This window comes from Dunckerocampus dactyliophorus, chromosome 18, assembly GCF_027744805.1.
Source record: "Dunckerocampus dactyliophorus isolate RoL2022-P2 chromosome 18, RoL_Ddac_1.1, whole genome shotgun sequence".
Taxonomy (NCBI): Eukaryota; Metazoa; Chordata; class Actinopteri; order Syngnathiformes; family Syngnathidae; genus Dunckerocampus; species Dunckerocampus dactyliophorus.
The window spans coordinates 21,028,041-21,045,047 of record NC_072836.1 but is presented as its reverse complement, the minus strand read 5'-3'; the positions used below and the strand labels follow the sequence as shown (position 1 = coordinate 21,045,047).

Here is a 17,007-nt window from a genome sequence, read left to right as displayed (position 1 = left end):
TTGACTGTGGCCTGTGTTTAGTCCAAAAAATGCATATTTAAACAAATGTTTTATATTCTTAGCCTAAATAAAACATTTTCAAGCATAAGAAAGAACTCAAATACAAATGCAGTTGAAGGAAATACAAGATGTTTATCAACTGTAGTCTACACTGGCCACTAGGTGTCACTAGTAACGTGCACCAGACTTGATTGCTAACAACAGGCTTTTATTATTGTATCATTATTTATCTTATAACAGCCACAGTAATGATAATAGTCGTCATCATCATAATAATTACACGGGCTGCTGTTGTGGTCGTCACTTCCTGTCCACCCATTCAGAAGACATTTATTGAAACACACACAAGCGCAAGTCTTAATTATGTCTAAAATGGCTTATTTTCTCTGATTGTATCTACTATATTGGTTAATATGAGTCTGAAAGTGACTAGAGGTCTAATAATGGTAATAATGGTATTTAGAAAGTCAAACAGGTTTTCTAGGCTCTCACTACAAAAATCCATCCATCCATTTTCTATACCGCTTCTTCCTCATTAGGGTCGCGGGGGTATGCTGGAGCCTATCCCAGCTGACTTCGGGTGACAGGCGGGGTACACCCTGGACTGGTCGCCAGCCAATCGCAGGGCACATATAGACAAACAACCATTCACACTCACATTCATACCTATGGACAATTTAGAGTCGCCAATTAACCTAACATGCATGTTTTTGGAATGTGGGAGGAAGCCGGAGTACCCGGAGAAAACCCACGCGCACACGGGGAGAACATGCAAACTCCACACAGAAATGCCCAGGGGAGATTCGAACCCAGGTCTTCCCGATCTCCAGGTTGTTACTGTGTTGGCCAACGTGCTAACCACTAGACCACCGTGCGGCCCCACTACAAAAATATTCAGTTTAATATTGAATCCAACTTTGCAGAAATTCACTGATCATGGTCGGGTCTGGAACCAATTAACTTGGATAAACGAGGGATTACTGTATCAGTTTGTTTTCATATTAACAGTAGCGCTTTTTGGACTAATGTTTTGGCGGTTGAAGAATGAAGACCAGCTTGAGACCAACACCGCGTGTTCGTTTCAACTGCTGTACTGGATCACGTCGGGGTCACCAATGTGGCAGCTAAAATGTTTTGACAGCATTTTTTTGGGAAGGTGGCATTTCTTGTCATTCGGGACAAAAAAAGTGAGGCTATTTAAATGAGTTAATTGTCATCTGTGCCCACAGAGCTGCCATCAGCAGGGACCCCTTTTACGAGATGTTGGCCGCCAGGAAGAAGAAGGTGTCGTCCATGAAGAGGCACTAAGAGCTGCTTGTCGCCACTCTGAATGTTGCACTTGAAAGGAGCGGGTGGGCGCTCTGGAGGTGGGAGGGGGGTGTCACAGTTGACCCGTGTGCACACATCCCTGTGATCAGCATCAGATCTCTTTCAGGGTTTCTTTTCTCACATGGCAAGGTTGTCTTTTTGGACTCTGCTGGCCAGGAAACCAAGAGGCATGCTGGCTCTTCTAGGTGAGAGTCGAGGGTGCGGAAAGGGGGTCCAAACGGCCTCTGACCTCCTGGCTCAATGCAGTCAGTCCTCGTGAGGTGTCATTCAACATCAAAACCCCCTTTGGATTCCTAAAACGTGGGCCCCCACACCCCCCGGCACATTGAACTCAGCAGGTCTGAACCTGTGCGGCAACAAAATACTCCTCATAAAGAACTTTTCTATCTAAGGCTTTATTAGATAACTTTTTACAGCTTTACTGTTTATTGGCTTGCTTTTGTAATACAAACGTCGTGTAACACACATCAGGAAGACAAAGCAAGTGACTTGGCGTTCTGATTGAGTGATTTTGTAAGGGGAAAAACACAAAATATCAAAGTTTCCACTCATTCGCATGACTGAAAGTTGTTTTGCATCAGTTTCCCCCTCGCTTGCACTGCCTGGCGCTATATAATATTAACATGAAAAGAAATGCTGCTGGTTAGCGACAGTAATTCACTTTGTAGACGGTTACCTTTATAATGGTAAAACAAGTCCCACATCACCATCATAATTATCACTGGGTGTACAGTACATTGGCTGTGTCAGTGTCTCTGTGTGCTACAGGTTGTGTATGCACAAGCTGCATATTGAAGTTTTAAAAACACCACCAATACACAGAAGGTTGTCCTTGCCTCAGGATCCAAAGCGTTGATGTGAAATGTTCTTTTTCCTCTTCACGTGCAAACCAAAACACTGAGAAAAGATGTCTCTTAATACATGTGTCAAACTGCAATGAGGTGCAGTGTTCCATTACTGCTGCCTGATGTTTGCTCTCGGGTTTCATCCGCTCTGCTCCTAACACTTGTCAAAAATGAAAAACTCATTGCTAGACAGTATTGGTTTATTTATCAAACGTTGTACATATTGAAATGTATAGTGAGTTTTATCATTAGTTGTGACATTTTTCGCGTTGAAATGTTGATTTAAGGTTTCTGTTGTTGCCATTTAATCATGCTACAATAAAAATGGATCAGTCTTAACGTTACCTGAAAATGTTTGGTCATTTTGTTGCTCGTTTCTTATTCATGCCAGAAGGGGGCAGTATGGGACAAGGCCTAATAAACCCAGGAACCTACATCGGCAGCCTTGAAACGCAATATTCTCTTATTCTGTTGATTTTAATTTAAACTATACACACAGAACGCCAAACCTTTGTTGGCCTTATTCAATATTTGCATCAGAAATCCACCGAGGACGTCCCAGCCACGGATTCAGTAGTTAATAACCACGTCCATCACGTAGAAAAGAACAATAACCAATCTGGTGGCGAGCTGACTATGCCGGAAGCACAACACCGTGAAGCGCTATAGGTGAAGCTATCACATGTGAAGGAGCGCCAGCCAATCAGGAAGCGAGCTGCCCGACAAAGCCGGAAGCATACAAACAAGAGCGCGAAGCTCAAAACGAGACTTTAAAAAAAAAAAAAAAAAACATCGTTCGGTTTTGGCAAACACATAGTGTGTCCTAAAAGCCTAACGAAAAGAGGAACCATGAGGAAATGGAGCTGGAACAAAGCCGAGTTGCTGCGGAAGGACCATAAGCGATAGACTAATGAGGCACAAGGAAGAGAGAAATGCAAAATAAAGGCGATTGCCTCTCACAATTTCACAAAAATATGAGTCATCAACAAACAAAATATTTAAGTGTCCCGCGCATCCTTACAGTTTGGAACAAGCCTGTAACAGCAACCTGTGTGGCTGTTAATAATGTTAAAATGTTACTAAAAACATTTATTGTGCGTTGTGCAGTGTTACCGATGCTACTTACAGCAGAATATTAGCATAGCATAGCATTGCATAAACGCTGGAAAAAGGATCAACAAGATGTATGTCCACAAATCACGGAAAACATTTATTAGATCTTTTGGATATTCTATAAGAAAGTTGAAATGACAATATATTGTGTTCAATATGGCGGATCTGTTGATGATGCATGATACTCATCCATCCAGTAAGTCAAAACACCAAAAAACTCTTGTTAGTCATGAATAAATTCCCCTTATAGACTCTACAGCATATCCAACACATTCGTGGTGAACTGAGAACTTCTCGCATTTTAAAAGCCAACTTTTGTACTGTAGTGAAGTTCATCCATGTAGCCCAGGGGTGTCCAAACTTTTTCCAGCGAGGGCCGTGTAGTGAAAAATGAAAGGATGCAACTTTGCCACGTTGATATTTTGTGAAGCAACACGTGCAGATACGGTATGTGAGCAACGTAGACGTCTTTCATCTCCGCTTTGCCACATACTGTAGGTGAAAAAGTGTGTTGTTAGTATCAGCTTCACTCTTTGCTTTTTTTCCCCCCTTTTTGTTGATTTTTTTTTACATTTTCCAAACTTTCTTCTCCTATAATCTTTGTACATTTTCTGTCATAATATTTTGACTTTATGCCCATAATACTATAACTTTTTTCCCCAAGTTCATTTTCCAAAAATGACAAGTTTATATAATAGCATTACATTTCAAGTCTTTTGTTTTGCTCAGTTTTGTTCAGAATGTGCCGCCAGCCCGCGGGCCACACTTTGGACACCCCTGATGTGACTAATCCAAAAATATTACAACTTGAAACTGAATTGTGTGGTGAATGTTACGGTGAAAAGGTCAACCAGTCAGAGCTCCGGGGGGGGGGGTGTAAATTGTGGCAGTTCCACGTATCATCTTGTCACTGCACTGATTGGCCGTTCAGGACTGTCTTTGCATCGTCACGGTTCCCAACAGCCTCCATCTGGACACCCTGTTAAACAACACACACAAGTTACGATCCATCTGAAGGCACCACCTGAGACAGGAACAAATAACACGGTTCCTACCTGCATGTTCTGGATATTTCCATTGGATGGTAAAATAGGGCGGCGGCGGTCCGACGGTGCCCCCTGTCCAGCGTCCCCCTGGTTGGCCACACATTTGGTTTTGTGGAAACAAAGCACAGTCTGGAAGCTCTGGTTGAATTTGTCCGACAGGAAGCCGTAGAGGATGGGGTTGGCGCAGGAGTTGACGTAGGTGAGGATGACTAAGAAGAAGTAGACGGCGGCCGTGGCGTTGTTCTCGGGGATGATGTAGACCAGGTTGACAATGTTGGTGGTGAAGAACGGCATCCAGCAAAGGACGAAGACCAGCACAATGATCACCACCATGCGCGTCACCTTCCGCTCCGATTTACGGCGCTTGGTCACGCCTGCGCGCACGCCTGCCGACCTCACCTGCCGTTGGAACGCGAAGGAGCCTTTATGAGCTTTTTCCTGCGTACATTTGGGCATACTTGCCAACCTTGTGCCCTCTACAGTCACAGATAGCTTCTGGTTTTCAGTTCACTTGCAATCTGGGAGCCCCGTAGTAATCCCCGTAAATCTGTGATCATGTCCCAATATTTCATCAAACTCCAAGGCTTTTCTTAGAAAGCGCAACAAAGATTGTTTCCTTATACCGTTTGAGCCTATCCACGTGCTTCTCTGATGAGAACAGACGCCATGGCGGTCCGTACAACTACGGAGCATATACTGTATGGGCCTTTGTCGCCATCTCGTAGGTAACTGCAGCTTTAATGGACTTTACTGTAGCTTTGTGCTAACCGGGAGCTTTCCAACGAGATCTCACGTCTGTGAAACACGGACAAGGGCTTTACGAGGTCGGAAACATTTCCAAGGTGTTACCTACGATATCAACCAAGACTGTGCATCTTCCCCAGATAACTGTGTAGCTATTCTTGATTTATCATTCCGGAGGACCACACCTTTAAAAGACCTCATCAGTACACCTCGGTACCTCGGTTGTTGATTTGTTCCAAAAGGTCCAACAGAAACCGACCTCCCCGATGACCGATCACCCTAAATAGTGTACGTACGTCAGGTGCACGGGTGGAGCACGACACACGTTAGAGTCCGCAAGTGCGACATACGAATAAATTCACATTTTGTCCAAATGTACGAAAGACACACGAAGACGTACGGAAGTTTGTCTTCCAACCTGAAAAAAGCCCGTAGAGTTTGTTTGACACGACAAAGAACCTCTGCCAGTCTATGGCTCGAAAATCTGCACGTCACACACGCGTCATCCGTGCGTTTCTTGTGTTGTTTTTGCACGTAGACCGGCCGTAGGAGCTCGTACGACCAAGTTGTGACCTTGGCTTAGGGTGAGTCCAGCCACCCTACAAAGGAAACTCATTTTGGCCACTTGTATCCGCGAGCTCTCTCTAGCAACGCAACGGCATTACGGCAAACACTACACCGATCCGCCTGTCGATCTCCCGCTCCAGATGTCCTTCACTCATGAACAAGACCCCGAGATACTTGAACTCCTCCACCTGAGCCAAGACCTCCCACCCAACCCGAAGGGTCCTATCCACCCTTTTCCGGCTGAGAACCACAGCCTCAGATTTGGAGGTGCTGAGTCTCATCCTAGAAGCTCCACACTCGGCTGTGAACCGCTCCAGTCAACGCTGAGGCCATCAGGACCACCTAAGGAACCCAAGGTCCCCAAACTGGAACCCCTCAATGCCTCGGTTGCGCCTAGAAATTCTGCCCATAAAAATTCTGAACAGAATCGGTGACAAACTAATAAAGATAAGAAAAAATCGTGAGAATGTGGCGCAGGGAAAAGGGCACGAGAGGGCAGTGAAAATGGGAAAGTGGTTAGGGTTGGCAAGCGTTTGGGAAAATCACTGGCAAAAGTAAGTGAAGTGTGTACCTTGATGACGATGAGCAGGTAGCAGATGCTAATGACCAGCAACGGTCCAAAGAAGCCAAGGATGGATGTGTAGAGGATAAACACAACAGACCACCAGTTCTGCATTTCGGGCCACGTGATGTTGCAGGTATTGAGTCCCTCCTGCACGTGCGAGTAGATGGTGACTGGCAGCACAACCAGAAAGGACACAACCCACAGCATGCCGCTGAAAATCCTGGCCACCTGCGGCCTCCGCCACTTGGCACTGCGGATGGGATGTACCACCGCCAGGTAGCGATCGATGCTCATCACCGTCAGGCAAAAGGTAGACGTGAACTGGCTCATGGCGTCGGCGGTCATGCACACCTTGCAGAAGAAGTCTCCATACGGCCAGTAGGAGAGCACGCTGCTGGTGCCCAGGAAGGGGATCCCTAGGATGTACAGTTCGTCCGCCAAGGCTAAGTTGAGGATGTACATGTTGGTCACTGTCTTCATCTTGGAATAGCGGATCACCACAAAGATGGCCAGCGTGTTGCCCAGGAGACCCACGATAAAGACGATGGTGTAGACCACCGCCGTGACCACACCGAAGGGCAGTGGCTCACTCATGTTGGTCAAGTTGGCGCTGTAGCCCCTTGTGGGCATTTCAGCCTCCTCGGATGGCAACGTCATGTTGTAGTCGGCCATCTTCGGGCAGGGATGGATTATAGTCCGAAAAGGCTTCGAAGAAAAAACAGATGGACACAAAATTGAGATTGTTATGTGGGATATACTGGACGTAACATTGCTCCTACCGTTACGTAAGGGGCGCGCCCCGCCACCCCGAGAAGGTCAAGTTCATTTCATTTTTTGCATTATTTTCCACCAGATTACCTTTCCTGTATAACCTTGATCTTTTCTTGCACAAACTAAGAAATCGTATCGCCTCTATGTACGTACGTATGTTGGTAAACCTCACTCCCTGTTTTTCCCAATGAACCGCTGCTCCCCAGTGTCGGCAGCACTCATGCTGTGCTAGATCATGATGCCACAGCCACCGTACTGGGTGATGGCTGTGTGTTGAGTCATCTCCTACCCTCAAGTATGTCTGAGGAGTATTTCTATGGCACTGCCCACTGAGAAGATATACTCTAATCAAATATCGGGTGTGCTCACGCCTGTGAGATACTGTATACTGTTTTCGGAATTGGCTTGAATTGGAGTGATTTGCACAAATTTCCTCCCGGCTGCTAGCTGTTAGCCGTCGCCACCTGGGGCTGTGACAAATGTATTGCGACAATAACTGGTTTGATGTGAAGATTCAGTGAAGCGCGCTCCAAAAACAGCAGCGTGACGCGCAGCCCGCAGCGCCTTGTTGAGGAAACAAACACAACGTTCACTTCAGGCGACGTGCGGCTTGACATGTTCCTCCACCAAACGATATTCATGTAAGCCCCCCAGTGACATGGAGGATTATAAGTGCATCTTAACATGCAGCATCATCTAAAACCTAACCTCACTTTTCTAGCATCCACCATTGGTAGTGTAGTGGTTCACATAGATGTCCTCAAGTCACAGGTTGTAACCTGGGGAAGCTGAAAGTGAGCCCATTTCATGGCAACGCAGCTCTCAGATGATGACGATGAAGGGACGCCTACCTGTGTGCTTCTGTGTGCCGCATCTTCCCTTGCGTCCTCTGTCTCGCCTTCTTGGCATCTATTTTGGAAACCTGAAGATCAGAGAGAACTTTCCCACTGGGTTGGAAGGCTTTCCATTTGATCAGCACCCTTCCATACCATAGCAGAGGAATGCCGTGCTGGAAACGTGTGTGAGGAGGGGGTCGTACAGCGGACGGATGCGCAGGTTGTATTTATGTGAGGGAAATGTCACCCCCTTCTTTGGGTGGCAAAGCCCCACCCACCCAACCACTGATGGGTGGTGTGTACCTACCATCACACATAATGGTCCACTATTGGAGACTTAGCATGATGCTAATTAAGCTGCTTGGTCTGAAAGGTGTTGTGCGCTTTGAGTGAGAGACCTCCTTGTAAATGTCTGCTAGAGCTCGTACAACCTCTGTTTTTGCACTGTGGACGCCATTTCTGGATTTTCCATCTGAAGTGTTTTGCTAACAATGGTCAGTGGGAAGATGCTGACGTCTCTGACGGACCTGTTCTGCTGGTTCTGAGTGGACACAGGTTGTAAGTAAACACACTTCTAGAAAGCCGCCCTGCAGGGATGTACGTATGTGCGTTAGCACTCCTGCATACCGAGGCGACGATAGGGCTCATTTACCCTTTTGTCTTGGCTAATGGGGCTTGGACTGCCAAAGCCATCACATCTAAGCATAGCGAACGTTGTGAAATACGCGGCTTGGATGAAACTACACCATTGGCAGATTGATGAAATTACATGACATGGAAAACAAGAATAGAACACTTTCCGTGGCGGTAATGAGACCACCACACTACTTGGTTATTACTGCCGTTTTCAGAGAATCAGCGGCCTGGCAGTTATGTGTCGTGTTAAAGTGTGTTGTGATTTCCGGGTGTCTGTGAACGTGACACGAGTCCTGACTGCGGGCGCGGGAGAAGGAGAGTTGAGTTTGCTTCTGGCGTTTCAACCCCAGACTGTTGTTGCCGCACAGACGTGACCATTTTGCTTTTGTAGCAGTTTGATTTTATTTTGTATTTTCATGTGGAGAATCCGGTTGAATGAAGTTACCAAATACGGTTCTTCGCCCGTTAGTGGGGAAAACAAAAACAAAGAAAAATGAAAACATCATCATCATAATAATAATATTGCTAGATTGTACTTCATGGCAACTCATAAGGCAGTTAACACAGCATATTAAGTAGGCTCTGACTAAGGCTAACACAACGTACACCTGCAAGAAAACCTAAACAACAAACAAACAAAAAGAGTAGGTCATAAATAGGGTGTATCCCTCCAAAGCGACATCACTGACCTCGTTTATAGCAGTTGGTGGGCTCCAGAGGTCTTCGATATAGCAGCCAATGTTAATGAATGGAATGTTTTTGTAGTTACAGCATACAAAACCTGTATATGACTTCCTAAATAAATATTTTTTAACATGATTAGACATGAAATAACAACCCTGTAGTCACCTTTACGTTCCAATTATTCATTCTTTACATCACATTGCGCAGTTTATTTGTTCTAAACTTAAGAAGTTAAAAACCTACCACTTTCACACGGAATTTTTCACACGAACATGTGGCACATGCCATGACTGATTCATGCAGTGTTAAGGTAATGTCAATGTTTTGTGTCATTACTGCCGCCTAGTGACCAAATACTACATAGCACTTGTACTTCGATATGTTTGGACTAATAATAGACCATAATCTACCAGGAAACAGCCATCATTTATTAACTACCGTAATTCATTTATGAAAAAATGCAATTTGCGATGGACGACTGTATTCCCGAATATACCGATTTATTGTCATTATTCTTAGCAGTAGCAGGAGTAGTAGTAATATTAATCCAGGGAGTGCTTCATCTTCATCAAGACTTGAAATTGTTTTTCCCCCCTTCTGGGCACATAAAGAGCATAATAGTAACATGCAAGGCCGTATTGAGCTTTTATGTTTCTCCTCCCACACTTTCACCACATGCTTCTAAACCCCCAGAGTGGGTTGGGAGGCCATCGTGATTCATAGGGCCAAACGTTTTACCAGTGTTTAGTGTGTTACCCTCCGAGTCAGAAGATCGAGGGTTCCAATCCCCGTTTTGACATCTTTGTTCGGAGTTTGCATGTTTTCCCCAAGCACAAAACCAGTTGCAGCTTTCTTGTATCTTCCTCCGACGTCAAATTAAAACTGATATTTAATACGTTTCTCACGCTATTCCTCTTGTGTACTTATATAAGATGATGGCAAATGATTGTATCGTTACTTTTACAAGTTACATGCTTTGTCCGCACTGCGCCGAAGTGTATTTGTGAGAGGCGGAACACTCCGGTACAGTAGGTGGCGGTATGTACCTAATCGTTGGTTGCGACCCGCTATAAATAATAATAAGAAGAAAAAGGAACCTTTTCGCCGTTAAGGCCGGACCTAATATGCAGTGGGACAAAGCGTCGACGTCGGGCAACAGATGTATCTGTGTGCTTCAATCCTTCGCTTTGAAATAACCAGACACTTTGTGAGTTTAGCGACACGTTTGATTGCAACTTTGATAGCTAGCTTCAACCATTAGATAGTCGCAGCTATCACATATTTGACATATTTTTTAACCATTAAAACTTAACACAACTGTGGCGCTACAGGGAGACGGTAAAGTAGATTTCTTGCGACTGGACTCCGAGCGTCTGACTCTTGTTCAAAAGTGAAAATGAATACAGGTACATTTATTCATTAATTCCCTTTTTAATACTTTTAAATACAAACACACACGTTTTTAATGAACAAACTACGCTATTTTGGTTAGGTGTGCAACTTCCGGTTTCCGCTTTGCGCCTGCTGGTGTCACCAATTCAGCTTGTGTCGGCAGCAATCTGGCAGACCGTCCAGCAAAGAGTTGTGGCAGATTATGGGATGCTGGAGGATTTTGTTTCTATGGTGACAGACATTGTCCCAGAGCTGCTCGCCAGCTCCCAGAGGGCCCAACTCATCCTGGGCCTACGAGCGCGGGTAAGAAGGCCACTTCAACGGGGATGGAGTCGCTACTATTGCCGTAGTTTTCAAACATGCAATATTTTGTAACATTTATAAGTAATACCATGTTTTACTTTGGGTTGTGTTTAGGCTGTCTTGGAGTTATGTCAGTGCGAACCAACAGCCAATTTCAACATCATGCAGCAACACCTGGAGAGGATGAACATCCTCATCAAGGTATCATACAATTTAGTAATCATCACATTTGCACCACCTCCCCGCCTGTGAGGTTTTATTCTCAGACTATGATGTTTTGCAGATGTATGCTACGGACGAGGATGACGATCCGTGCTCAGAATTTGTCGATTTTGTCAGACACTTGCTGCACAGTCCTGCTGAGAGGGAACACTTCTTTGTGGTGAGTGTTGATGCTGCATTTTCACACTCTGGGGTGAAACGAATGTCAGGAAAATTTGGTTTTATTGTCCTGTATTGTGCATTTTGGTGAAGAGAAGAATGCAGATTTACTTGTACACAACCTGAGATTTATGGAGTATTTTAGTAGAAACTGCCCCACTGGGATGTAATATAGTTTAAAAAGCCCCTGAAATGAGCAGAATGGAGGCCCTTTAAAAACGTTACCTCTGGTGTCCTTTTAGAATGTTTTTCCAGAAGAGTTTGGCCCTTCATATGACAAAGCCCTTGACGCCCTGATGGAGATCTTTCTGTCCAGGCTTGAGGCTTTTCTTCCTTGGCGAACGTTCCAACAGGTACATAAAAAAAAATCATCATAATCAATCATCCCTGTTACAATAAATATCAGGTTTGTATTTGTTTTAGGTGGCGTCCACGTGTGATGAGGTGTCCTCTGCTCTGGTAAGCAGTATGGAGTCCATGCGGCACTGCGAGGAGCTCAGGACCCTGCTGCACAATCACAGGGAACACAGCCAGCTCGGAAACAACGGCAAGTTTTTTTTACTTCTGTCTTAAGCTTGGTTTGTGCTTTTGTGTCGAGGCCTTGGTGCGGGCGACGCCGGCTGTGGCATGAAACCAGAGTATCTGGAGAAAACCCACACTAGCGTGGGGAGAACATGTTTGTGACGGCCCGGGTAGGTTTGAGACCTCGACACAGACACGAGAGTCGTGGATTTATTGGAAAAGATATACAAAACTATGTGAAACAATTGCAATATTAAAAACAACTCAGGCAGAGCTGCACAGAAAATCCAGAAACTGCTAATAATAACTCGCTGTCCAAAAGAGGATATACTACTGTGTCGTAAATGGAGTACTCACGAGACACTCGAGACGAGACGACACACAAGGTTGGGTCTACGAGAACAAGATGAGACGAGAGTTTAACTTTACTTTTAAGAAAAGGACAATCCAAAAAATCTGACAATATATTGCAATATACTAATATAACTTCTACTACGTTACACTCTTCTGCACTTTGTGTGTATGCTAGCGGCCCCGCCTCCACCCACCGAGACAAAGACACTGTATGACTAACTAAAGGGCTCACGCCGTTCATGCCATTGTTCTATGGAACAAACGCGGCAAGGTGCTGAAACCAAACAGTGAACCCTCTTCCTGCCTGTTTGGAGGCGAGAGACGAGAAAAGCAGGCACGCACGCACGCACGCACGCACGCACGTGGTGATATATGGAGGCCGGCAAGATGATCAAGGTCATTTCATTTATTGTGTGATTAATTCATTACTTTATTATCGTCCCAGGCCTAGTGCCCACGAAACGACAAATCTTGACACGTTTTATTCTGGCGAGATCTTGTGACAGCGCTGTGTCCAGTACTACTGAGTACTTGGCGAGTGGAATACTTACATGCTTTTTCTTCTGTACTTTCCACCGCGACGGGTTGCTCCTCAGCCACCTTTAGTTCACATCTTCTCTTAGATGGTGGAACCTCGGTTTTCCTACGCTCCGGTTTTCAAAGGATTCGTTTTTTTGTTGAAAATTGTTGCTAAAAATATGTCTCCACTTTGGGCAGTGTCTCGTTTATCGCACAACCAACCAAAGGACCCACACATTGGTGACTCAGGCTCCGTGAAGAATGAACAGTGGTTCTTTTGGATTCGGGACACTCCAGACAGATTCTGGCCACAGCATCTTTTTGTGTGTGTGTGTGTGTGTGTGTGTGTGAGCTTTACTGTATTTGTTCTGTTGGTTGTGTCTGTCTCCTTCCTCCTAATAAGCACAGAGAACAGAGGTGTCTTTTTAATTTAAATGAAACACGGCTGCAAAACAGTAGCACATGGCAGCACTTTGATAAGGAAGGTGAATTCAAGGGAGAAGTCGTAACTAAGTATAAAGGTCCACAACGTCTGTTGCGATGGGAATGTAATCTAAGGGGAGGTACCACCACCATGTTTGTTTACCTGAGCGGTATTACCCCGGTGACGTCACTTCCGGAAACAAGGCTGAGCTGCGAGAGCCAGTGGGTCATGCGTGGCGCCATCAACTATAAATGTCATTTTGATGGATTTACCGCTGGAACAATGTAGAACATAACACAAACAATGTGTAAGACATTTCAGCAAAGCTGACGAACGACGTCAGGGACGCTTAAACCAGCGTACTATCACAACCCCACCAGTTGGCATCCGTTACGCATGCACACTGTACATACAGAAGTTTATAAGCGCTTGTGTTTCAGATAATTTCGCTTCAGTGGGCGAGGATGCAAAATGGCTGTTTGGGGATAGTAAAGGTTGCCGACCCCTGGTCTAGTTGTTGTTATCGTCATGCAGCAAAATGTGACAACAGTCTTGCTTTCTTTGGCTTTCAGATGATTCCGTGGATGGCACCCGCATCCTGTCGGCTCTCAAGCGTGCCGCAGTGAAAGAACACGGCCTCCAGGGTGAGCGTCCAAGCGCACTTTCTCCGCACGGGGAATCGGAAACAGTCACAGGGGATCGCATCAAGACAGAGATCGACGAGGCTGATTGGGTAGAAATCGCAGATTGGGAGGAAAATGCAAAAAGTCAATTAAGTAATGTTTCTTCTCCTCCGATGGGCGACCACGTTCAAGTGGAAAAACGCGATCAGTCACTGCCGTCGCGATCTGTGCGAGCAAACCGAGGCTTAAAGATGAAAATGATTTTGTTGGAAGAGAAGAAAGGACTCAACGAGGACGAAGATCTCCCCGTGAAAGTGTCCGTGACGAGTCCTTCCCATCACTCTGACAATGAAGACTTATGCGACAGAAGCAACGCTTCCTCCTGGTCTTTCTACTCTGATGAGGACTCTGACGGCGGTCCTCATTCGTGGTCCGAGTACTCGAGCGACCACTCTAGCGACACGGCCCCTGTGGGCAGCTCCCCTGTGGAGGGGCTCGCTTCCCTCACAAATGAAGACCGAGGATTGGCAGAAGTCGCTCCTCAAAAAAGCTCCCGTCACGTCCAGTGTTTCATCTGCAACGAGCGAGTCCAAACAAACCTGAAAACTCACTTGAGAACCCACTTCCCTGACGGTCAGTACACCTGCCCGCGCTGCGACAGCCGCTTCAAGCTTTTCACCTCGCTCAAGCTGCATTTGAAGAGAATTTGCTCCGACCACTTTCGGCAGCAAGCGGGCGCGGGTCCGGCACCGGGCCAGGATCGCTACAAATGCGACCAGTGCGAGGAGGCGTTCAAGTACAAACTGTCCCTGGAAGCGCACCAGCGGACCCACAACGAGCTCTACTGCAGCGTGTGCAGGAAGGTGTTGAAGGACGCCGCCATGTTGGAAAGGCACAAGTCTTCCCACCCTGGCTTTCAGTGCACTCGCTGTGAGGAGACCTTCACTCTTTTTAAGCCCCTGATCAGACACTTTGAAGACCTCCACAAGATCAGCAGGCCCTTTGATTGCGACCACTGCCCCAAAACCTTCCCCAGCATTCGCTTGTTGATCAGACACGAGTGGAAGCACACGGGCAGTCTGCCCTTCCGGTGCGCGCTTTGCGGCCTGCGATTCAGAAACGACGCTGATCTCGTTTCGCATCAACGGGTTCACACCAAGGAGAAGCCCTACCTCTGCGCCGAGTGCGGGAAAACCTTCTCCCAGAGGTCCAATCTGCTGCGCCACCTGCATTTTATCCACAGCGAGTCGAAAAACGAGAAGAAACACTTCTGCACCGAGTGCCAGGCGTCCTTCAAAGAGAAAGGTTCGCTGAGGCTGCACCAGAGGCGGAAGCACCACAAACAACTCTTCCGCCATCCGTGCCCAGACTGCGGCAAGACCTTCTCTGCGTCGTCCATCAACAGACACAAGCTGATTCACACGGGAGAGAGACCTTTCAAATGCACCGTCCCCGACTGCGACAAGTCCTTCCTGTCTACGGCGGAGGTGAAGAAGCACGTGCTCATGTTCCACTCCACCGAAAGACCGTTCAAATGTGACGTCTGCCCAAAGGCCTTTGTCACTGTCGGCTTACTGAACATGCACGCCAAGATACACTTGGGCAAGAAGCCGTTTGTTTGCGACATTTGCCTCAAGGCTTTCCCAAGGCGCCACAGCATGAACCGCCACAAAAAACTTGTGCATTCAATTGCAAGCTAGGTTGTACAAACACGTCACCGCTTTTAAGATTGGGTTTCAATGTTGGTTCAACCTTAGAGGAAAACTGCACCTTTTTTGGAATTTTGCCCATCATCCACAATCCTTACGTGGCACACGAACACACACGTCTTTCTCTTTTCTGTGCCTTCTAAAGATATAAAAAGAGGCAGCTCAGACTGCACGTAATGGGATGCAACTATTCTGCCTATAAAGCCTTTTGAAAAAACTTCCAACAACACTCCCATTTCCATAATGTGACCTGCATATTAACCAAGCTACAGTGACCGTTAACATTCTTACACCGGAGAACTACTTCACTTGCGTAGTGACACCTCACCCCACCACAGGGACGAGCAACTAGCCGGCTAGCGACTAGCTTCACCGCACACTCGCTCACAACGCCTCACCAGCCAAAGGTAACGCTACATATGGAGCTGCCGCCACTGCTGCTGTGCTTGTTTTGGCGCTAGGTGTAGCGTATGTTGCTATGTGAAATCAGTGCACCCAGGCAGGAGGTTCCATAATACTGTAAGTATTACATGTTATCGTGAATGTTCCTGTTACTACATGCTCACAGCATGGATAGAAAACCCTAAAACCTTGTTGGAGGTGTTTTAATAGCAGGCTCTCTTGGCGGAGTAGTTGTGTCCCGTTACGTGCATCAATTAGCTGCCTCTTTTTAGCTGTTTTTAAATCTTTAGAACAAACAGAAAAGAGAAAGGCATGTGTGTTCCAAAGAAAGTGCAGTTTTCCTTGTAAGGATATGGTGTACATCAAGGGTCTCCACCTCAACTCATCTGCGGGGGGGGGGGGGCGGCGCATCAAGTCCTCAGTCCAGAGGTCATTGCTCAACATAACTGTCTGACTCTGATAAGAAATAACAATATAAGCATCACACACACACATGAAAACTACTACTAGTAAATAGTTAATAAATATTTAACTCTAAACATGTAACTTTTAGCAACTTTTTACAAAACAAGTGCCACAAAGCATGCTGGGAAACCAGAGTGATGCCAGCTTCCAGCATGATTGTGCAGCATTTGCTTTGTGCCTGATTTTAGCTGTTAGAGAAATGCATTCTTGGCACTGCAGCTCATTTGCTGTTTGGTGCCGGCAATATGAGACTGTTCTTCTGTCTGCGCTTTTCATGCCAAGTCGGAAGATTTCATGTTGGATTTCGATTGGTGTTTGTTTTACTTCCTTAATAAAAACGACAAGTCTTGGAAAGACATTCTTGCAAGTGCGTTCATGCATCATCGTGCACGTTGTAGTACATAGTGTTTTTTAGTTTTTCAAACAATTTGAGTCAATACTGCACCACTTGCAAACCATCAGCATCATCTGAAAACCGCATCTCTTGAGTCGAGTGTAAGTCATATGAGCCTCCTACAAAGACTGTTGACTTCACCATGCTTCGCTGACAAATTGACAAAAGGACGGGAAAAGCCCCAAATTCCTCACGTGAGTTGTTCCATTTGGCCCTGGTTTACCCAGCTGTCCCTCGCACAAATTTTCGCCCACTTTTTGTTGTGCGCTTCCCTGAAACTGTTCCCTTGCAACCTGTGTTAACTAAGAAACAAATCCTATTGTCACAAAAGCTACCTTCGTACTTTCCTGAACTCAGTAGTGTTTCTCACTTTATGTGTCAAA

At 46.0% G+C, this 17,007-nt stretch overlaps 3 protein-coding genes across 11 annotated transcripts in view; 2 read left to right on the top strand and 1 right to left on the bottom strand.

The window, feature by feature from the left end:
* Positions 1–2,534, top strand: part of LOC129170698 (cytohesin-1) — a 41,191-nt gene extending 38,657 nt beyond the window's left edge. For 4 of the 5 annotated variants that reach the window (XM_054758541.1, XM_054758540.1, XM_054758542.1 and 1 more), the window contains exon 13: positions 1,230–2,534. In XM_054758541.1, coding sequence (XP_054614516.1) covers positions 1,230–1,308 — 79 coding nt within the window. In that variant the 3' untranslated portion in view covers positions 1,309–2,534. The remainder of the gene's footprint in view (positions 1–1,229) is intronic. The other variant, XM_054758538.1, reaches the window with a different exon arrangement.
* A 1,264-nt stretch (positions 2,535–3,798) lies between these two features.
* Positions 3,799–9,382, bottom strand: LOC129170700 (somatostatin receptor type 5-like). Its single transcript, XM_054758545.1, has 4 exons — positions 7,832–9,382; positions 6,216–6,914; positions 4,343–4,732; positions 3,799–4,266 (listed from the first exon to the last, which is right to left on the bottom strand). Exons 2-4 carry the CDS (start codon positions 6,879–6,881, stop codon positions 4,195–4,197), a joined length of 1,128 nt encoding a protein of 375 aa, XP_054614520.1. The 5' UTR covers positions 6,882–6,914; positions 7,832–9,382; the 3' UTR covers positions 3,799–4,194.
* Positions 7,630–16,650, top strand: LOC129170694 (zinc finger protein 774-like). Of its 5 annotated transcripts, none has more exons than XM_054758530.1 (8): positions 7,630–10,343; positions 10,468–10,542; positions 10,692–10,831; positions 10,946–11,032; positions 11,115–11,213; positions 11,455–11,565; positions 11,636–11,759; positions 13,604–16,650. In XM_054758530.1, exons 2-8 carry the CDS (start codon positions 10,533–10,535, stop codon positions 15,352–15,354), a joined length of 2,322 nt encoding a protein of 773 aa, XP_054614505.1. In that variant the 5' UTR covers positions 7,630–10,343; positions 10,468–10,532; the 3' UTR covers positions 15,355–16,650. The 5 variants fall into 5 exon arrangements, with proteins under 5 accessions (XP_054614505.1, XP_054614503.1, XP_054614504.1 ...); XM_054758528.1 differs by having other exon boundaries at positions 10,629–10,831; positions 13,604–16,649; XM_054758529.1 differs by having other exon boundaries at positions 7,630–10,542.
* Positions 16,651–17,007: the final 357 nt, after the last annotated feature.